Genomic DNA, 19738 nt, shown 5'->3' on the forward strand with positions numbered 1-19738 from the left:
TGATATTTACAAGCATTGGATATGGCCCCTAGAAGTTGGAATTTAATCAGGGTACTTCTGCCAAGCTTCAGTTTCAAGTAAAGTTGGCAGAAAGTCCTCAACAACATCAAACCAAAGCAAATACTGGGCACAAGAACATGGCTCTGATGTTAATTTACAAGAGATACTCTAATTGAATCAGTTTGGATGAACAGGGTTTGCAGAATTCACTGCATATCAGAGCTGCAAGGAACCAGAGAACCAACTGCAACCCAGACAACACAAAGCCTTAGACTCCCTGACCTTAAGCACTTTGTAGAATGGCCAAGTATCACATGCTCAGATGAAGCCATCAGTTCAACCAGTTCCTCACAAACTTTCCAAATTGTCTACTACATCAGCCTATTCTGACAATTCACCTGAGTCCCAGGATTCAACACCAAAGATGACAGGTAACTTCTCCATTTACTTCCTTCTTTGGAAATACGTGAAACAGAACACTCAGAGGAACACTGTGTCAAAGTTTCCTTACTACAGATATACTTTCATAGTTGTGACCTTATTTTGAATCTGCAGCTTAACTTGTTACCTATTAAACCATTCCACTCCAAAGAGCTTTTCCCAAATGCTTCATCATTACTTTGCTCATTTTTATGCAAGTTCTTTTATAAATACTTTTACATGAACACTCAGTGTCATAAACTCAACCAGAGGACCTGCAAAACATTTTTCTCACTCTTCTCAAACTGCATTGAGAGTGCTGCCAGGGATACTGCTGTACACAAGGTGTTGGCACACTACTTTTGAACATCTTTCTAAACATGGAACCTGTGGAGATTATTAAGTCACTCTCCCGTGTTTTAATAATCGCAGATGAAGCAGACAGGAATGCTTCAGGTCTTGGGGTCTTTGTTTTATCTTTGGCTCTTGTATACTTAGCATTTACCAGTACCTTCTTGAAAGTACTTAGATGCCTGCCCAGCACAAATGCTCAGAGCCACCACATCCAACCTGGCCTTAAATGTCTCCAGGGATCGCACATTCACCACCTCTCTGGGCAACCTGTGCCAGTATTTCACTACCCTCAAAATTACTGCAGTTTATGCTCAAGCACTACATGATTTGGGAAACATTCTTCATGTTACAACACAAATTTTGGACAGAAAAATGTATAACCAGTCTAAAGATCCACAAGGCATCTTTGAAAGTCTGAGGTTGGAAGCTCCTTTTAATTCACAGGGCTTTTCCACATGCTCTTGAGGAAAATTTCTAGGAAAGTCTTTCTTTGACAGGATTTAAAGTTTCACCTTCTCAAGAAAAAAAAGGCAGAATGAGTCTGCATTTGGCCATTGTGTTACTTTTATTGCCATAATGGAGCCTTGGGTGATATGGTTTAGTGTGAGGTGTCCCTGCCCATGGCAGGGGGGTTGGAACTGGATGATCTTGAGGTCCTTTCCAATCCTAACTATTCTATGATTCTATGATAATGTTGCAACTAACACTGCACTGGATGCTAAAAAATGTAAACCAAGGAACCTGTAATGTGATGTTATGGGAGATTAAAAGAACCAGATGATGTGGAAAAGGCGAAGAAATACAAAGAAACAGTAACACTGTGCTGATCAGCAGGATAGTTACCTTTTCATTACAAAAGACAGAGTACCCAAACATTGTCCAATTTTTCCATGGAACAATGCCAAGGAGAGTTACAGAAGGGATGGAACTAAAACTTGAAGCTGTACTTACAAGAGTACTCTCAAACAAGGAGAGAAAAAGGCAGAGTTGTTTCAAAGAGGTTTTGGTTTGCTAAAAAAGTACAAGCTGCCTAGAGCCTCATATCTAAAAACCAAATTAATTTTGTCCCTCTGGGCAATGGAAAAACAGAGAAAAGAAATAGATGAGTGACATGGTCAAAGAGTCAAAATAAGGAAAGTGGAATGAAGACAAATGGAATCACCATTTGTCAAGACCACAGACATGCCAGAGTCCAACAGAGATGCAAACCTCAACAGTTAAGGACAAACTGTTAAGAAGGGCCTGAGTTTTATACAATAAACCACTAAAATTCAGCAACACAGATACTAGAATAATTTTAATGTCCAAACAAAATAGGCAGGATGCATACACAGAGCTTCAAAAGAAGAATTTAAAGAGATGAGAAGAGCAAGCTCATCTTTTGAAGGAAGAAAAACCATCTACAAAATATCTACATCACATAAAGACAGGCTCTAAGCACAAAAAAGAGATGACAGACATCAGTGTCCTTCCAACATTTAAAGTCAAAACTTATTCTTGGAATTTCTAAAATATGGCATTCACAGTCTTTAGAAACAAATTTTAATACCTAATGCCAGAAATACTTCCAGTGGTTTTGTTCATTTAGGAAACGTAAGTTGAACTCACCATACTGCCTAGATTTCTTCTTTTTCTTCTTCTTCTTTTTCTGCTTTGATTTATGATCCTTCTCCTTTTTCTCTTTTTTCTCCTTTTCTTTCTTTTTACCTGAAATAGAAATGTGATGTTTTAACACAGCAACGCCATTCCTCATTACTTGCTTCATTTGGTTTAACCTAAACATGACACCCAGAATCAAGTATTCCAGCTGCTTAGTCTGATTAGAATGATTCCGTCAATTTACTTGATATCCTGGGCATGTCTCATTAGTGGCTGGTAGAATGGGTCAAAGGAATCTCTCTCAGCAAATAGCAGTTTACCATTTTAAGTACTTCCAATATGAAGTATCATAGCAGAAAAGGACATAGTAAAGCACACAAAGTAAGTGACATTATTTAAGTAGCTTATAACACTTGTTTTAATTACAGCTTATAATAAAAGGCCTGGGCAAGAGAGAAAGCTTTCAAAAGAACAAAATCTCAAACTAAAAAGATATCATCTGAAAAACACATATTTGGCCTGTTTCTACAGGAAATTTCAGTATCACAGATCTGCTGATGCTGTCAGCACCTTTTACTGCATAGCAACATGCTCATTGAAAACTGATCCTGACTAAAATTCATGATACATTTTCTACACCATGGTTCACTTCTACCCACTGTTGGTATATGCATGAGGACAAGTAATTTGTCTCAGAAACATGCTATTTATCCTGCTAATTTCCCCCAAACATCCCACAACATTTTCACTCCATCATCATTTTCTAAGTAATCAGCAGTGAGATAAATAACAAGGAAATCGACTTGTTACAGAAAATAAATCCTTAACGTCAGTATTTAAGGATTTCCTGCATAAAAATTTGAGCAATTTTATCTTCTAAGGAAATACAGACCCAGAACTGTTACCTTGTGGAAAAAAAAACAAAGAAAAAAATAAAATCACTTATGAGTTCTTGCCCATCTCTATTTTTTCAAAAACAGAATAAAACTGAGGCCTTCTTAATTTATATTTTCTTTCAAAAATTGCCAATGTTTTGCTACTAACATTGAACTGTTTTCTCCTCTTCCATCTCCCATCCCAACTGATCAGCACAAGGAAATAAAGGCAGTTATCATTTATGTAACAAAAAAGTCTTGGGTTTTTTTTTCCCCCAAAGCCTCTCATAGGTTCTTCCAAACCCTTGTTATGGGCACTTTGATGTTCTCTTCTACTATAAACTTACTGTATATACAAAACCTGTTTTTAAGACCTGAACAACAGAAGTGCAGCTGGGCCTAGGAAATATTTGATGCTTTTACATTTGCTCTTCACAAACATCAAGTGTTAAGAGAATTTTTTTTCTTTCCTAATAATATTATTGCTCCGTACATACCATATGTTGAAGAACTTTTCTCTTCCAGTTTCCCTTTTCTCTCCATTCTCACAGCACCTGTCAATTGAAGAATATATGACGTAAGTGCAATGTCTGGCTAATGACCCACTTTCTTGTACAAATCATTAGATCATAAAAAGCCCTAATGGTACATAAGAAACATACAAACAGTAGTTTTCATGCTACTTTAGAATTACTCATATTGTCTAAAGCACTGGAAACAAAAAGTATTGTAGTTTACCAACTTCTGAATGCTTGTCCTTCTCAATCACGTTCTTTAATATTTGTTCCTTCAGACTCTCAAAACTTTTCTCCTTTATGGGCACAGAGCACTGTATCTCTGTCCCTTCAGAGCTCACTGATGTGGAAGACCTCTTTTTTTTACTATTCCCTTTGGGTAACTTTAGACTATTGGTTAAAGGCATTTCCAGCTGCAAGGCATGTACATGGGACGAGGGTGCTGAAAACAAGAAGACAGATTTACTAGGCATTCCGTAAGGATTGCAGCCAGGTCACTGGCTGGGTCAGATCACTGCAATGTCAAGTATCAGTAATAGTACCATCACACGCAACATATAATTACTGCACATGAATGCCTAGGTCTTAGTCTTACATACAAGAAAATACATGCCACAAAAGGTTTATTTGGTTTGGAATTTGCACTCACTTTTAAACTACTTGCACTGTTTAAAGTGTCCTTTTGCTGCTACATTTAAGCCTTTTTGTTTCCTTTTTATTTCACTGTAACATAAACCCACCTGAACAGTAAGTGTTAAAGGCACTGACACTGTCAATAACTTTTATGTTAACATTGCATGAAATGAACTAAGCTTTGGTACATTTTTAGTGCTATAAGATTTCCACTTCCACTTACTGAAACTTTCATTCATTTAAATCATCCACTGTCTTTCATGTATGTTTTTAATCCATTTGAATTATAAGCAAAATGCTGTGGTGATTTATCAGAATTCAGTATCATATACTGACAATTGGTACCTTGCACTATACAGAAAAGTTTATTCGGTGAAATATTTAGTTGTTTTTAAGTCTTTATGAGATTCAAATTAGGAAATGACATGGCAAGACAAAACTCAAATTATAACTTCATTGCTGATATTTATAACCATGTAGGACAATGAAATTGTCAAATAATTAAACTAGAAGAAGAGCTATTTAAAAATAACATTACTGAGGTCATTCAAGACTCTATTATTGTGTTCATCAATATTCTGAGCACTTCAAGTTTCATTTAAATGTAAACTTCATCAGACCATTGAGATCATTGACCATCACATTTCAGGCCAATGCCAAGGAGATACTGCACAAAAATGAAGCTCTGCAGACTCATAAGGGGCTTAGGGCTTTGAATGCCAGCTGTAAACACTGGGAGGCACCAGTCACCTTTTGTGTATCTCAGCCTTAGAGCCCAACAAAAGTACCTGCATGTAAAAAACCCCTCTGGGTTAAAGCACTGAACCAAAAAAGAAATGTCCTGACAAATACCTACTAGCAGCCAAGATATTAAAAAGGACAAAATATGAATCTGATCTGGAACAGGTTCTTTGAGCTCCCCCTTCTTTTCTCTTAAAAAAAATCAATAATAACAAAAAAAGCATTTAAATAAGCACTCCTAAGGTAATTTAGTAAATTCATCAGTCGGAAAAGGATTCTGGGGAAAAGGCAAGAACATCTCAGAGCTAATTCTGACAAGCAGCCTTCCAGGCTTGGACAGACCAACCCAATTCTGCTATGATGCAACATACAAGCTATAGGAAACATATTCCATCTCCTAGTCAGCCGTCTCAGGAAAACAGTCAAAATGTCAGAGAGAGAGAAAGCAGGCGCAGTAAGAGCAATGGAAAGTCTTACCTCACCTATCACACCATAGAGCACTTTTAAATGCCAGATGTTCCCAGCTGCAAGATGCAAGACACCACAATGCTAGGCAACCCAGCCAGCAGCCAGAAGCAGCTGCTCAGTTCTATGTGCTGGCTTCTAACATGAGACATGAGCTGCATGTCCACAGCTGAGGCTATTGAAGCCTTTCCACTACCTCAAATCAACCACCTCACTTAAGACTGCAATCCTTTCAGGACTGGTTTCCTATTCAGGCTCTTGCCTTTGCCTGTATTTCAAGTGGACTTAGCTTGATGGGATACTTATCACTGACACGAAACACTATCCAAATTATGCCTTTCTTGGGTTTCCTAATTAACATTTCTCTCTGTTAGAGGAATACTGCTTTGCCATCTGTGGAGCAGCGAGTATATTTTAGCACCTCAGTAAAAGAAAAGTGACATTTCTTCACATCGTCATGCTATCAACGTCTTGTCTTGTTTCTAAAAGGAGCACAAAAGGATCGCCCAAATGCACATAATTTGGTTAGGTCACTGCCATGTTGATGAAAAGATGTGAGAATACTCCATCCAAACGGTCTCAAGGGAAATATAGTCTCAGCATTAGATGAATCAGTATTTAAACTTCATTATTCAAGAGAAATCCTGACCTCGGATATTCAAACATGTTCTGACAGCCACAACACAAGAAACTTCAGTATCTCAGTTTCCAACACATGCACATCTGACAAAAATCTGCTAGAAACTAAATAATTATTTGAGGGAATATTTATGATGGACAGAAATCTGCTACAGTCACAAATATCCACCTCAATGACAGAGCTCACCAGACTGCCTTTCTATAGTAACCTGAAAAGAGAAGTCACTGTTGCCTGCATACACTACAAGTGTTTTTCTTTGCTTTTACTTTTATGAATCAGAAACCATTCTAGATTGAGAATCTTGAACTGTCCGATCCTAAATAAAGTGCTAAGACTTGCAAAGTCTGATTTTCAATCACTCTGCCTTACAAGTAACCACAAGATTACACAAAGCAGACAATCGCAGTCTACAGGCTACAGGCAAGCAGCAAATACAGCAAGAAGAATATCAGTTCATAAAAGATTTCCTGTATGCCATCATTACCATATTTTTAACTGTTACTTTTAATTGCAATTTTATTCCTTTTGGAGGAGTCAAGTCAGCCATCTCCCACACAGTCAAGCGTGGGAGCTCTGCAATTAACACTCGGCAGAGAGAAAGATGCTTAGAGATTAGACTTGATAAACTACTAATTATGTCTAATTATGTTCTAGTATCAATTTTATCACTTGAAGACTGGTATCAGATTGAAACTGAATGCAAACCACAGCACTTTCCAGCCTGGTTTATGACACTTGCACTCTGCTACCTCTCCTGGTATTGCATGGTGAAGCAACACAAGCCTAAAGCACAAGCACAGCACAGGACACAGTGCTACAAGCACAGCAGCACAGATGGGCTTTCAATGGGACTGCTTAGTTCAGTTCAGCAAATTAAACTGTACCAATGTGAACTGACTTATTCTGCTGCATGATAGCCTGCTCCATGGCTTTGGATGTTTCAACTTTCCTATTAACAGACATATCACAATCTGCATTAAAATTGACCTGAAATCATAACCTGACCATCACAATTCATGGTTCTACCGTGAATAATTTTGTGGTTTGAATACCCAGTGTATAGGATGAACTTTATATCTGAATGAACTTAAAATACATACACAGATTAATACCAGATCCTGCACAAAACAGTATCTTTAGGAAGGGTAAGAACATGGAAAGTTCCCCCCTGCCTTCAGCTAACTACCTAAAGAATCAGCTGGGAACTTCAGGATGGAGATTAGAATGGCAGATATTCAAATCAGGGAGCAAAGCTGATTGTCAATGGGTATTTGGGGTAAACAAACAGCTCTAAAGTAACAAGAGCTTTAGTTCACAAGACTCTAGATACCTCTTAAAAGCAGGAAAACCAAGAACATTGTCAAGAGTTTACTAAAGAGCAACTGATCTTGTTTTCTGACAATTTTGTTCAACAGACATTTTTGTTCCTGCTGCAGTGAACTTATCCATGAAATTAGGTAAAAATATGTCCCCTCCTTTTAGTGTAAGTGCAAATTTCTCCCGCATAGTTAACCTACTGTTACCCTACCAGTAAAATGATGCAAACTGAGCTAGAACAAGAACATCTAATAATAGTTATATTAGTAAATGTAACTATTTCCTTTTACTTCAATTCTAAAACCCAGACTGCTTGTTGCAATTATGTTTGCTCATTACATAATAGTTAAACACAAATGGTGTAAAGTTAGAGAAAACAAGAAAGATTATCACAAATTTAAGGAGAAGGATCTGAACTTCATGAAGTTAGAACTGGATAACTGCAGTGTTCTGTATGCATTTCCCACTGACTGTGATTGAAATGCTATGAAAAGCTAAGTGACAGAAAGGACAGTTTGACAAATGAAAGCAAGGACTCTTAGCTATGTGTGGACAGTATCAGTTGATCCCAAGTAAGCCCATACAGCAGTGTAGGCAAAGTAGTATCACTGTTCAATAATTAGCTGGTAGTGTACCAGTGCCTACCAACATGCACAGCACTCCCAGGTAGCCTGTGAACTGAAGGAACTGATCAGTGTTGCCTTTAGAAGATGACAAGTTGTTCATTTTGAGCAATGATTTTGAGACCTACGTGTTAATGAGCTGCCAGTTATGCTTCCACACTTCAGTGCACCTCATCCCTCCCCTCTGGAAACACCAAGTTAGTATCTTTTGAATTAAAGTCATTGAAATACATCACTTTCAACAACATAAAATTATCTTTTCAACTGAGTCAACTGATAGCCTCCACTAGAAAACTAAACTTCCAAATCCACAAACTGCATCTCTGGGTTTAAAACACTACGGCTCTTTCACAGAAGGATCAGTGAGCACACACAGGCTGTTCCAGCCTATATACTTCTGTTACCTCCCTCATTTCTGAACATAGCTACAGTTATCTACTTCAGGGATTATGAAGAGATCAAGTCCACTGTAAGTACACATAGCAAATTCCATTGTGTTGTCAAAAGCAGACCTGTCCAGACTGTCAAAAAAATCCAAACAGCAGAAATGTCATAGAGAGACTTTAAATAGTTTGTTCAGACTTTAAAAAAGCAGTTGCAGAACAGTCTGGATTTTACAGAGTTCTCAAATTATAACAGCTAGAGTCACAGTGCCTTGACTAAATAATGCAATATATTAAATTACACTTAGGCAGGCAAATATTACTGCTTAGTGCAAGTTAACTTTCACCAGCAATTTCAAGCATTAACAGGAATGAGAAAGAACTTGCCACTGTTTAAACATTGATTAGAAAAGTAGTGATAGAGCGGATTCTATTCATTCTCCTGAAAGCATGCAAGGATTTGGCGTAATTATGCATGCTTAAGTAACATGACTTGAGAATCTGTGCTACATCAAAAGCAGAAAGATGCCTTCTAAAGCAGGTAACACAAGAAAAGCTACTCAAAAGTGTAAAGTTAACTCCAGAAGTTTCAAACCTGGGCTTAAAAATTACATTTTAGTTTTTCTTCCTATGAGAAGACTATGAGACAAATTAACTTCACAGTTAAAAAGACTGAGATGATCCCAAAAGACACAGGAACTTCAGTTAGAGTCCTACAAGCACCACTGACAGAGGTAGCTAGCTCAAAACTGAATGGTTTAGTGGTGGACCAGGCAGTCCTGAGGTAACAGTGCCACTTGATCTTAAAGGTCTTTTCCAACCTAGATGACTCCTTGAGATCTCTGAGTTTAAGATACCAAACTGCTTACATTTGTCTTCCAGCCCACAAAACTTCTACCACTTAAGTGGATGCTGGGCTGCATCCTTCTGAAAACTCTTAAGGTTTGGACAAGAAGTTGGTATGAAAGCTCAAAACAGAGTTATACAGATTGCATGGAGGAAAGCTGTAATATGTGAAAATTAGGAACAAACCAGATCTGTCCGGATGGCAAAAACCCAGAAGACAAAAGGTAGTTGGCAAATCAGTTCTTTGAGAGCTCTTAAAATTACTTAGATCCCAAAAAGTTCCACTAAGCAGTATAAACTGTATTCACCAGCATAGATTGCAAGTGCTTCCATCTTCCCATTCTGGGGTTAAATAGTAATACCAGATAGTTTTGTTAGGGAGTGGTTTCCTCTGACACAGTGTGTGGACACATCAAATGCTTCAGAGTCATAAATAAAGGTGGCTATAATTGAAACATATTATTTCTTTAATTAAAAATTCAGCTGTGGCCAAGACCCAGCTCAACTAATAAACAGGTTCAAGTGTACTCATAGGTGCTGGGTTTAGAACCAGTTCCCTCAGACTACAAGCCAGTCCCATGATGGGAGCAGGCATCAAAATAAATACCAGTCAGCATTACCAACTCCACACTAAATAATATCATATCAGAAAAGGCAGAAATAATATCAGAGAAGGTAGAAGTTAAATTCCTAGTAACTGAAATCAGTTCTAATAAACAAGAAACAGACGGTAGTTGGATGCTGTTAGTTTCTTTTACAGTCGTGTTCTAGGAGTGGGCAAATATACATCTCCCAGAAGCACTTAGTGGCACAAGACACAGTAATTTCCCCAGGAATGTGCAATTCTACTGCTATACAATGCATCAAAGGCAAATGAAGATTGTCACATGGTTTCACTTGAGAAATTAAGTAATTTTTTCTTAAAAGCTTAACTGGAATCTCATTAGAAATTCCCATTCCCCTTATTTTGACAAATTAGTTTGAGGGATTAATAGATTTTTCTTGAGAGAGAAAGAGAAAGGATAATTACAATCATCCATTTTAATCTACGCAATATCGATTCAAGAATCCTACCCAGCTTTTGCTACACCAGGTTAAATAGCTTTGCTACAACTCAGTAGCTATTTTGCTACCAAGTCCTATTTTTTGAAGTGAAGCAATCACCAACACTGTCAATGTGAGCAGACACCCAAGCAGGGGCTATACATACTAAACAGCGTACCTCACTGCCCTAGTGAGCACTGCAGCTTAATGCAAAGCTGTTATTCCACCCCCAAACAAGACTAAGTTATAGTTTGAGTACCATAATTACATATTTCAAGGTAACGTTGTTGTTCCTTACCATTGATCAGATTAACCAAAGCCTTCCTCAGCAAGGTACAATAATGGGATTTTTTTTCTCCTCTTACTTTATTGAGCTATTTTCCCATTTAAATGCAAAATCACAACAACAAAAGGGCTTCTGAGAGAATTCGTTCTTGGAAGCCAATTAAAAATGGTATAATACTCACCCACATAAAAAAAGACTTATGGAAAAAGTATACGGACATCTAACATAGACTGGATGAAAACAACACACTTTTAGGGCCTGCAAACCACTTATCAACCCCCCCCAAACCTCTTTATTGCCTCTTATCCAGGTGATTCACTTAAACCACAGTAGCCAGGAAGCTGCTACAAAGTGAGAGGCAGCACAGAGTTCCAGTACTGGGCCCTATGCTGACTCTGTGAGGGTGAACCAGAACTACATACATAACCTTTAGAGTATTTTTCATCAATATTTTCAAGTAACATTTCATAGCAAGCAAATAACAACATTTCCACTGCAAACAGAAGCAAAGGTAGAGGAATGTTGATAGTGTTTGGAAATGCTACGAAGTTTTTAAGGTAAAGCCACAGAGAAATGAGTACATCTCGATTTACTGTATGTTAGTATGTTAGTAACTTCACAGGTTATTTTTACAAGTTTTAACAAAATCAAATCTTTTCCAAATAAATACTACTCTTTATATTCCATAAACTCAGACCCTCCTTAAAGTGTGTTAGAAAAAGTGCTAGTGCAGCTCAAAGCCAGTGGAAGATGAATATGCAGATGGAGAGACCCCAGGAAGAGTTGCAGCCTTGCACGTTTTAACCCTAGAACTGTACACCTAACTGGTTGTATACTGAATCTCTTTACCTGACGCTGTTGTAGCTACTCTTCCATCAGTTACTGCTTTGGAAGAAAGATATGTAATCATCTGAATATCTTCCTTGTCTTTACTGGGATATTCATTACGGAAAGTGGATTCTGTGGATAATGGTGCTGTAACTTCCGAACTACGGCTTAAATCAAGAGGGAGACATGGTCCACGCTTCTCAAGTGACATATGAGCAACATCAGGTACTACACAAAAGAAAAAATGTAGTATTAAAAAAGATACATAGGTCCAACAAACAACAGTTTGGATTGCAGCGTTACATAACATAGGAACAGCATTCAGCTTTAGCTATGGTAAGTCAAAACATCCCGTTAGATGAAAACCTTGACAGGTCTCATTTTTATGATTCTATTTCTCTTGGGCAGTTCTTTATTAGATTAAGATACATTACCCTCCAATTTTGATGACTGTTGGTTTTGACCACTGATGGAGAACACTTTTCCATCAGTAACTGAAGAGGGAGAAGAAACTTTTTCTACAGAATCATCAGGCAAGGAGCAAGTGGCTAAACGCTGTGATCTTCTTCTCCGTTGGCTATGTTTGTAGGATCTAGGGGAATTCACTGGTTGTGATGGACCTAAAAAGAGATCTTTCAATGTTCATGAAGCAGAGAGATATACCATAATCTTACCGCAGTATCTGAGATCTAAAGATGGGGAGTTTTTAAATAGCTCTTATTTGCAAAGCTGGTAATCACAGCAGAACTGGTAAAAGTAATTAAAAGGCTGTGAGTACCAGGAGCAAAAAAAGAGAGTTACGCTCAAGACATGAGTCTGCTTTTTGCTTATTATACATTATTAGGGCACCTACTTCCCCACTGATAAAGGCTGTTGGTTTACAATAAGCAACCCCCCATATAACCCAGGAGATCAGGCTACTTATAATGGAAGGGGGCAATAGGATTTAACAGTACACAGAACATATGATCACAGTTAAGGATCTAAAGTCATGGACAGTGTTAGCATACAACTTAATAATCAAAAGCAGTGGTTAATTTTATATCCCACCTCCTGTCTTCTGCTAACCTGATATCAATACCCCAACTATATGTCAAGTGCACACTGCCAACACATGGCAGAGTGAGAAGGGTCAAGAACCTTGCACTTAAAAATAAAGGAGGATTGATACAGGTTAATATAGGCCTGATTCATTAAAAACAAAACACCCTCACTCCCCTACACCTCTCCAATTTCACAAACTTCTGCCTTATTAAAGCATTTAAGGCATTATTCCACTGTAAATCACTGTTCTTTCCTTTTCTTAAGCAATTTTTAGAGTCCAAGAATTACAGATTTAAAGACACAGCAAAACTGAATTTCCTTTAGAGACTGTAAAGACTCAGAAGCAAAGGACTAAAAGACACCACTAACAAGGTCTAAGCTATTAATTAACAAAGTTTTAAATTAGCTGATTTTTAAACTATTGCTACAGAGAAGTCTAATCCAAAATACAAGCATGCTGAAGGAAAACTACTTACCATTGGTTTAGGGATGGGGAGGGAAGCTGTATACAAGAAAGATTTATGGGGACAAAATACATCTATACCAGTGCATCCTGAATAAGTAAAGATGGCTAAATCTGCACCCCTCCCACTCCCATTCATTTAAAGCTATATGTGAGAAAAAATTAAACTTATCTCTTAAGAGAAAATATCATAACAAGACTGGGGGGAAACAAATGATGCAGGTTTAATCTTCCATCCTCAATCACTATTCTAGAAGTGAAACAGAAATGTAGCCTTTGACTTAGTGGAACCCACATTTATTTTCAATCTTGGACTCATCATTTAATGTTCTTCAAGGTAGAAAGAGCCTGACCCTAAGTAAGCAACACTAAAAACCTAGTGCGATCTCAAAAAAAGAAATAGGAATATTTTAATATTGCCAAAAAATAGCCTATTCAAGGATGCAGCATAAACCTTTCCCTGGTTCTGCTGATAACCAGCACTTTGGTACTTTGCAGATCAGTCACACATGTTAAGAAGCTGGACACCCATGGTGTTTTAATGAGACAAAGAAACCCCACCACAGATCTTGAACCCATATTCTCTTTCACATCATATTTGAAGGATTATCACCTAAGGTGAAGCACGCCACAGCCAACAGCACATTCAGCCTGCTGAAGGTGAGATTTCTCAGAGAAGGAAAGGTCCACAACCAAGGTGTATGTCTTTTCTTTTTAATGAATCAGGCCCCTTCAGAAGGGAGGGTTGATTTTACCTCTATCACTGTTAATACTAACGTGGAGATTTAAGCGGGAGGGAAAGCCAACCATTAAAAGCCACGACTATAAATGTATTATTTAAATGCCTTATTTCTGGTAGAGTAATTCAGATGCCTTATTATATGACTAGACTTTTAAAATACTGAGCTACCCCTAATTCTCCCAACTTGGCCCTTTAATTTAAAGCAGATTCATTTTTAAAAGCAATAGCCATTTACAACCAAAAGAAAAGTCTGTAGATCTCTTATAAGTAGTTACGGTATGGTTTTTAAAATGTCTGTGCTCACTAGTTTTATTTATCACAGAAGAAGGAAGCTGAGAGACCAGCGTCAAATCCTCGACTTGTATTAATTCTGGGGAAAGTGGTGATTTAGGGGGCTTTATACACCCAGAAGAATCTCCAGATTCTTGTTTGCATTTCTTGCTGCGAGCCTTTCCTGAAGACAAAGTTGAGGATAACAGTGCAGGTTTCTGAATGTTGGCAGAACTGCTAATATCAGCTTCATTTTTTTTCTGACTTTGTGGTTTAGGTGAAATCTCCTGAATAAATAATAAAAAATTGATACTTTTATTTCAGTTTCTTCGCTGTAGTTCTTGTATTCTATTTTGATCTTTTTAAAAGCAACTTTAGTATTCAAAACACATTTTAAAGCAACACTATTTTCAGTACAAATGAAAGCTATTTAAAATGCATCACATTAAACTCTCGCTTGTAAAGGAGCACTATCAAGTATTTTCAGTATTCAGAACACCCTCATTTCGTACTAATACCTGCAAAAAAGCCTGAAATCAAACATTTTTCTTCTACTCCCACTTTAAAAATTCAACACTGATTTAGTTTCTGTCTCTTTCATATTTGGTAGAACAGGACCGCCAGTGTTGCCTCAAAATGTAACTTAGAGCACACTTGGTTACAAGTGGACAAGTACACCAGTGTACAATCACAGAATATCTCGAGTTGGAAGGGACCCACAAGGATCATTGAGTCCAACTTCTTGCTCCTCACAAGATTACCTAACACTAAACCATATGACTGAAAGCATTGTCCAGATACTTCTTGAATTGTGTCACGCTTTTGCACTGCTATGAGCAAGCAATCCTCGTTCAGAAGATTGCAGTTCTAAAAGCAGATGCTAAGACAAGAAGTTCCTCAGGAAAACTAATCACAGATGAAATTTTTAGAGCAGAACCTGAAAAAGTTGATAATGCTCCTTTAAGGAATAGCTGAAAACAATAAAAAGTTTCCAAATACTGAACACACTCTCACACAACCCTTTTCAGTGCTGGGAGTCTGGATTTCACCACATTATATGTTTGTGCAAACACAGGAAGAAATCACAACTTCTAGCACCACAGGGTTATACTGATTGCTAACTGTTGGGAAAAAATGAGCAGATGAAGAGTTAAAACAGCTTCTGAAGGGGGAAAAATAGAGACAATAAACAACATGTAATGCAGTTTTCCAATTTCATCAATTTTCATCCTTCTTAACACATGTACTGAAATATTGTTTCAGACAACTAGCATGCATTGACAGACATTAGCGTTATAGATTTTTAACTGCATGTTTTTCCTACTTGACTGATAAACCGTGCATGTGTTACAACCTGCCCAGTAATGGCAAACTACAATATTTGAACATAATTTCTAAAACCTCTGTTTAACTTTTTTGCCCCAGTTACACCACACAGCATTGTACCATCTAATAAAACCAGAGTGGAAAGACCAAAGTAGAAACGTACTTCTAGAACGTGTGCACCACTTTATCCAAACTAAAAAGTCACACTGATGATTTGAGGGTATTATTGGCTTTTGTTATAAATCACAGTTTTATTTTCCACTGGAACTTTCCATGTTCCAATGGAGAAGAAAAAAATAAATGAAAAAAGGGCAAAACAAAAAACCACAAGTGCACAGTCTATGTTTGTAAAAGGGCACCCCTGAATGCTGCATGAATAGCTTGCTGGAAGCATCATGTAAAGATCCGGTGCAAAACATCCCATTCAGCAGGCATCAGTTCTACCTTGAATAACTCATTTACACATGGACTAAATGCAGTTTATTCCATGAACTGTAGAGAATACCTATGCTGGTTATGAGAGGTATTACCAGAAATTAATTAGAGTCGTAACTTGTAAATAAACAATTTTATTGGTCATCTTCACAGATGTGAAAGACATTACTACAGCATCCATTACTTTCAAATTACAAAGTTATTTAAACAAGATTAAAAAAATTAAATTAATATTCTGATAAGGTGCTTAACCTCTTAACAGGACAACTTAACATTAAAAACCTTAATGAAGTTATTCATCTAATCAGGTCTCGGTCAAAAGGAAATATAACATGACATACCCTAATACAGTTAAATAAACTACTGTATCTGCAACTAATCATCTGAGGTTGTGGGTTTAAGACAACTGTAAACTAAAAAGATATAAATAGAAACAAAATAAACTTCCATCAACAAAGTCAGTTTTCGGCTATTGGCCTGAATACTTCTACCATGTTCTGTACGACAGTATTAAAAAACCCTACAAGATATTTTACCCATTCAATTTTATAGCAGTGGCAGACAAAACCTCTAAGGAATGTCAGCTTTGCTACTGGAAAACCTTTTGGGAAGGTTTTAACTCGGCCATTTTAATTGGAGTTTGGGAGGAACATAGTGAAAAAAAGCTTTAAGCTCAAAAATTCTCCTCCCTACAGTTCATCATGTAAATGTTTGTGAGGTTTCTGGTTTTAGTTGGAAGCGAAGGAATAGGACAATTTGGGATTTTCGATGCCTCTTTAAAGGAGCTTCCTAAGTATTTCCAAAACTGAGGTTTTTCAGACCATTAGCATGTAAACAATCACAGAGACATCTTTTGTATATCTAATCAATGAAACAGAAACAGCCGAGTTACTAAGTCTAAGAAGTAACAAAAAGTGTTTAGTAAATATGCACTGTAATTTATACTGTTGCATACACAGTCTATGTAAACCACAAAGTCCCATTCACCACAATGGGATTCTGCATGGTAAGATTTACATTGTAATGATCCTTCCAAAAACAACATGCTGTAAGCCATTTCACAGTTTTTTGCACATTGAAAATATCACACACAGTAGCAATAAAAATCATAGCATCTTTAATATGCAAAAAATTTGAGAAATGGAATGTCATGTCAATACATTGTAAACCTTTATGCAAAATATCAGTCAATGCATTGACACCATAGTGGCTCGGTTCGCTGTTACAGTGACAGCATTAAAAACAGAAAACCATGTTCCATTGACAAGACTCGCATCCAATGCGGTGCCAATGGAAAAAAAAACACAGCAATGCAATTATATATCAGCTCTAAAGAACCAGTACAACCAAAATAGCTAATAGAGGTTGGGGTAGGGACTGTTCATAGAGTGTGCCGGGGCTTAAGAACAGAAGTGCTCTTATAAGAATTGCGGGCAGCAAGGCTGGTTTATTCACATGCTGCTGTTAAAGAAGAATGAAAATGAATACAAAAAAGCTGTATTAAAACTACATTAAGGCTCTGATTTAAATCACTGGAAAACAAAGATGTCCTGAATCATGACTACTTGTTCATCCTTAGCTTGCTTTACCATGCTTAGGCATTCAGCCCTTTTAATATGCAAGATAATGCACAACTCGGAGTCAAGCAATGCCTGAACACAACAGAATAAGCCAAAGATAAAATGGCAGCCTTCAGGTCCTGCAAATACGCAGGTTTAAAAATCAGACCCTTAACATTATTTAAAAGTGTCTTTTTTGTATTTATTAAAATACACACCCTTGCAAAATGTATGGCTCATTGAGCAGTTTGTAAAACACGTACAAGCCTACAACACCAAATTCTTACAATAGAAAAGAAACTTCTTTAAAAGAAGTTCTACATGATGTCAAAAACCCTGTTGCAAACACAAACTTAATTTGTTTAAGGGCCTTCCCCTAAGCCAGTCATGGCTCCAGCTATAAAACTGGACCTTGGGACACTGGTCTCCTCACATTTGTTGCATGGAGACTTCATTTTTCTCTGTTTCCTGGGGGTTTTTTTAAGGCCAAGTTGGACAGAGCCTTGGGTGATGTGGTCTAGTGTGAGGTATCCCCGCACATGGCAGAGGGGTTGGAACTGGATGATCTTAAGGTCCTTTCCAACCCAAACCATTCAATGATTCTATGATTCTCTAAGTTTTCTAACACAAAAGCTCATTATTGAAAATTCAAGTCAACACTGTGTTTAGAGACAACTAAATTCCGTGCTTCTGGCTCTGCCAGAAATGTAAACATAAGATCAATTTTCAGTTCCCTGTTATACCTGAAGGGGTAAATTTTAATGTTGTAGGTACTACATCTCCATGGCACACTCCAGTGGGAACTTTGCAAAAGAATCAAACTCTACCATTTCATACCTGCTCCAGGACTGGAGCTGTTTCTTTGTTGCCTTCCCTTTTTTCAGCACCATCCGCAACAACAGCTTTGGATGCCAATAAACCTTAGGAGAGAAGTTGCAAAGATTTATAGTTAGAGGCAGCTTGCAACAAGAATCTGTGGAAAACAAAGTAAAACCAATGCAACAAGAAATATGAACTGCTTGTATCTACAACATAATTCCCTCTGAAACAGCTCCACATAAAACTGAACACTTTAAATTAGAAGAAACAAAAAGGTGAAGGTCATTCCCATGGTGGTGTCGTTTCACAAGAGGCACTTCTCTGGCATTTCCACTGAAAAGATGAAAATCAAATTATAAATTGTAAAATAATGCCTCACCATCATTCCACAACCCAAAAATTTGGGCTTTTACACCAAGCCTATGATATGTAAGTAAGTTCTGAGGGATTCAAATTATTTCCAAGACTTTGCTGTCTCTCCCCTTTTTCCGATCTTTAAGAAAATCCCATCAGAAATTGTATTGCTACTTCTTGACACATACAGACCTTTCTTAGAATGCAAGAAAGGTCTTAATTTTCAAATTAGCCTTGTCAGCAGTGGAGCTCCCCAATTACCTCAATAATGACACTGTATTGGGAGCAAATACATCAGAATCTGTTACTTCATTAATGAGTTCATACTATATCACTACAAGAGGAAATAAATCTGTAAAGGATGAAACAACAAACTCAAGACAGTTTGTGGCTGGCTAAGAGTATGACAATAGCTTCAGTTCTACTTCACACCATAACTTCAATTACCAAGTATGACGAGAAAGAAAAAGTTCTGTGCCATAAGACAAAGCAGAACTGATAAAACCTGAAAAACACAAATCTGAATAAAATCTACTCTTTTCCCTGAGAATGTCAATGTTGGAGGTGGAGAGTTTAAGTTCCCAAAAATAACTTGAACTGACAAATCCATGAGAAATTCCTATTGCTTTTCACAAAAAATTATGTATGCTCAAAATTAATTTACAGTGCACAATACCCATGGAATTATAGATTAGTGAAGCCTGGGCTCTTGGGAAGCACGTAGGACATGAAAAACAAACACGCACTCAAAACACTGTGGTATTTTGTTAGAGAGCCATCACATTTCAGCATTCCACAACAAATAATGGGTGCTTTGTTCCATTTATTCTTTACATTAGATTAACTTATACTCAGTTTACTGGAAAATAGTTACGTTTTATTGAAAACTTTTTCAGAACACTCTGTCCATAAGAAAAGGTGCGAACTAACTGATTTCACAGCTAAATAGGTTAACTGAAAAGCAGAAGCTTACCTGGCCCTATTACACTAATATGAATAAAATTATCAGGCAAGATATAAATTCTGTATTAGGCTCCATAAAACATATTGGTTTTATGGACCCAAATAAACATCTGTGACTCAAATAATCCAGTTTAAATCAAGCTGCAAAATTAGCAATGTTCTTTGTACTGAGAACCCTGCTCTACAATAAAAGG

The 19738-nt window shown here is 37.3% G+C and overlaps 1 protein-coding gene across 9 annotated transcripts in view; it reads right to left on the reverse strand.

The window, feature by feature from the left end:
* Nucleotides 1-19738, reverse strand: part of PHF20L1 (PHD finger protein 20 like 1) — a 54572-nt gene that overhangs the window by 13749 nt on the left and 21085 nt on the right. For 5 of the 9 annotated variants that reach the window (XM_034063067.1, XM_034063100.1, XM_034063002.1 and 2 more), the window contains 7 exons: nucleotides 18246-18328; nucleotides 14123-14375; nucleotides 12004-12189; nucleotides 11591-11797; nucleotides 3987-4205; nucleotides 3746-3802; nucleotides 2383-2481 (listed from right to left, as the gene is read on the reverse strand). In XM_034063067.1, coding sequence (XP_033918958.1) covers nucleotides 2383-2481; nucleotides 3746-3802; nucleotides 3987-4205; nucleotides 11591-11797; nucleotides 12004-12189; nucleotides 14123-14375; nucleotides 18246-18328 — 1104 coding nt within the window. The remainder of the gene's footprint in view (nucleotides 1-2382; nucleotides 2482-3745; nucleotides 3803-3986; nucleotides 4206-11590; nucleotides 11798-12003; nucleotides 12190-14122; nucleotides 14376-18245; nucleotides 18329-19738) is intronic. The other 4 variants (XM_034063243.1, XM_034063185.1, XM_034063158.1 and 1 more) reach the window with 1 other exon arrangement.

This window comes from Melopsittacus undulatus, chromosome 1, assembly GCF_012275295.1.
Source record: "Melopsittacus undulatus isolate bMelUnd1 chromosome 1, bMelUnd1.mat.Z, whole genome shotgun sequence".
In the NCBI taxonomy this organism is placed as follows: Eukaryota; Metazoa; Chordata; class Aves; order Psittaciformes; family Psittaculidae; genus Melopsittacus; species Melopsittacus undulatus.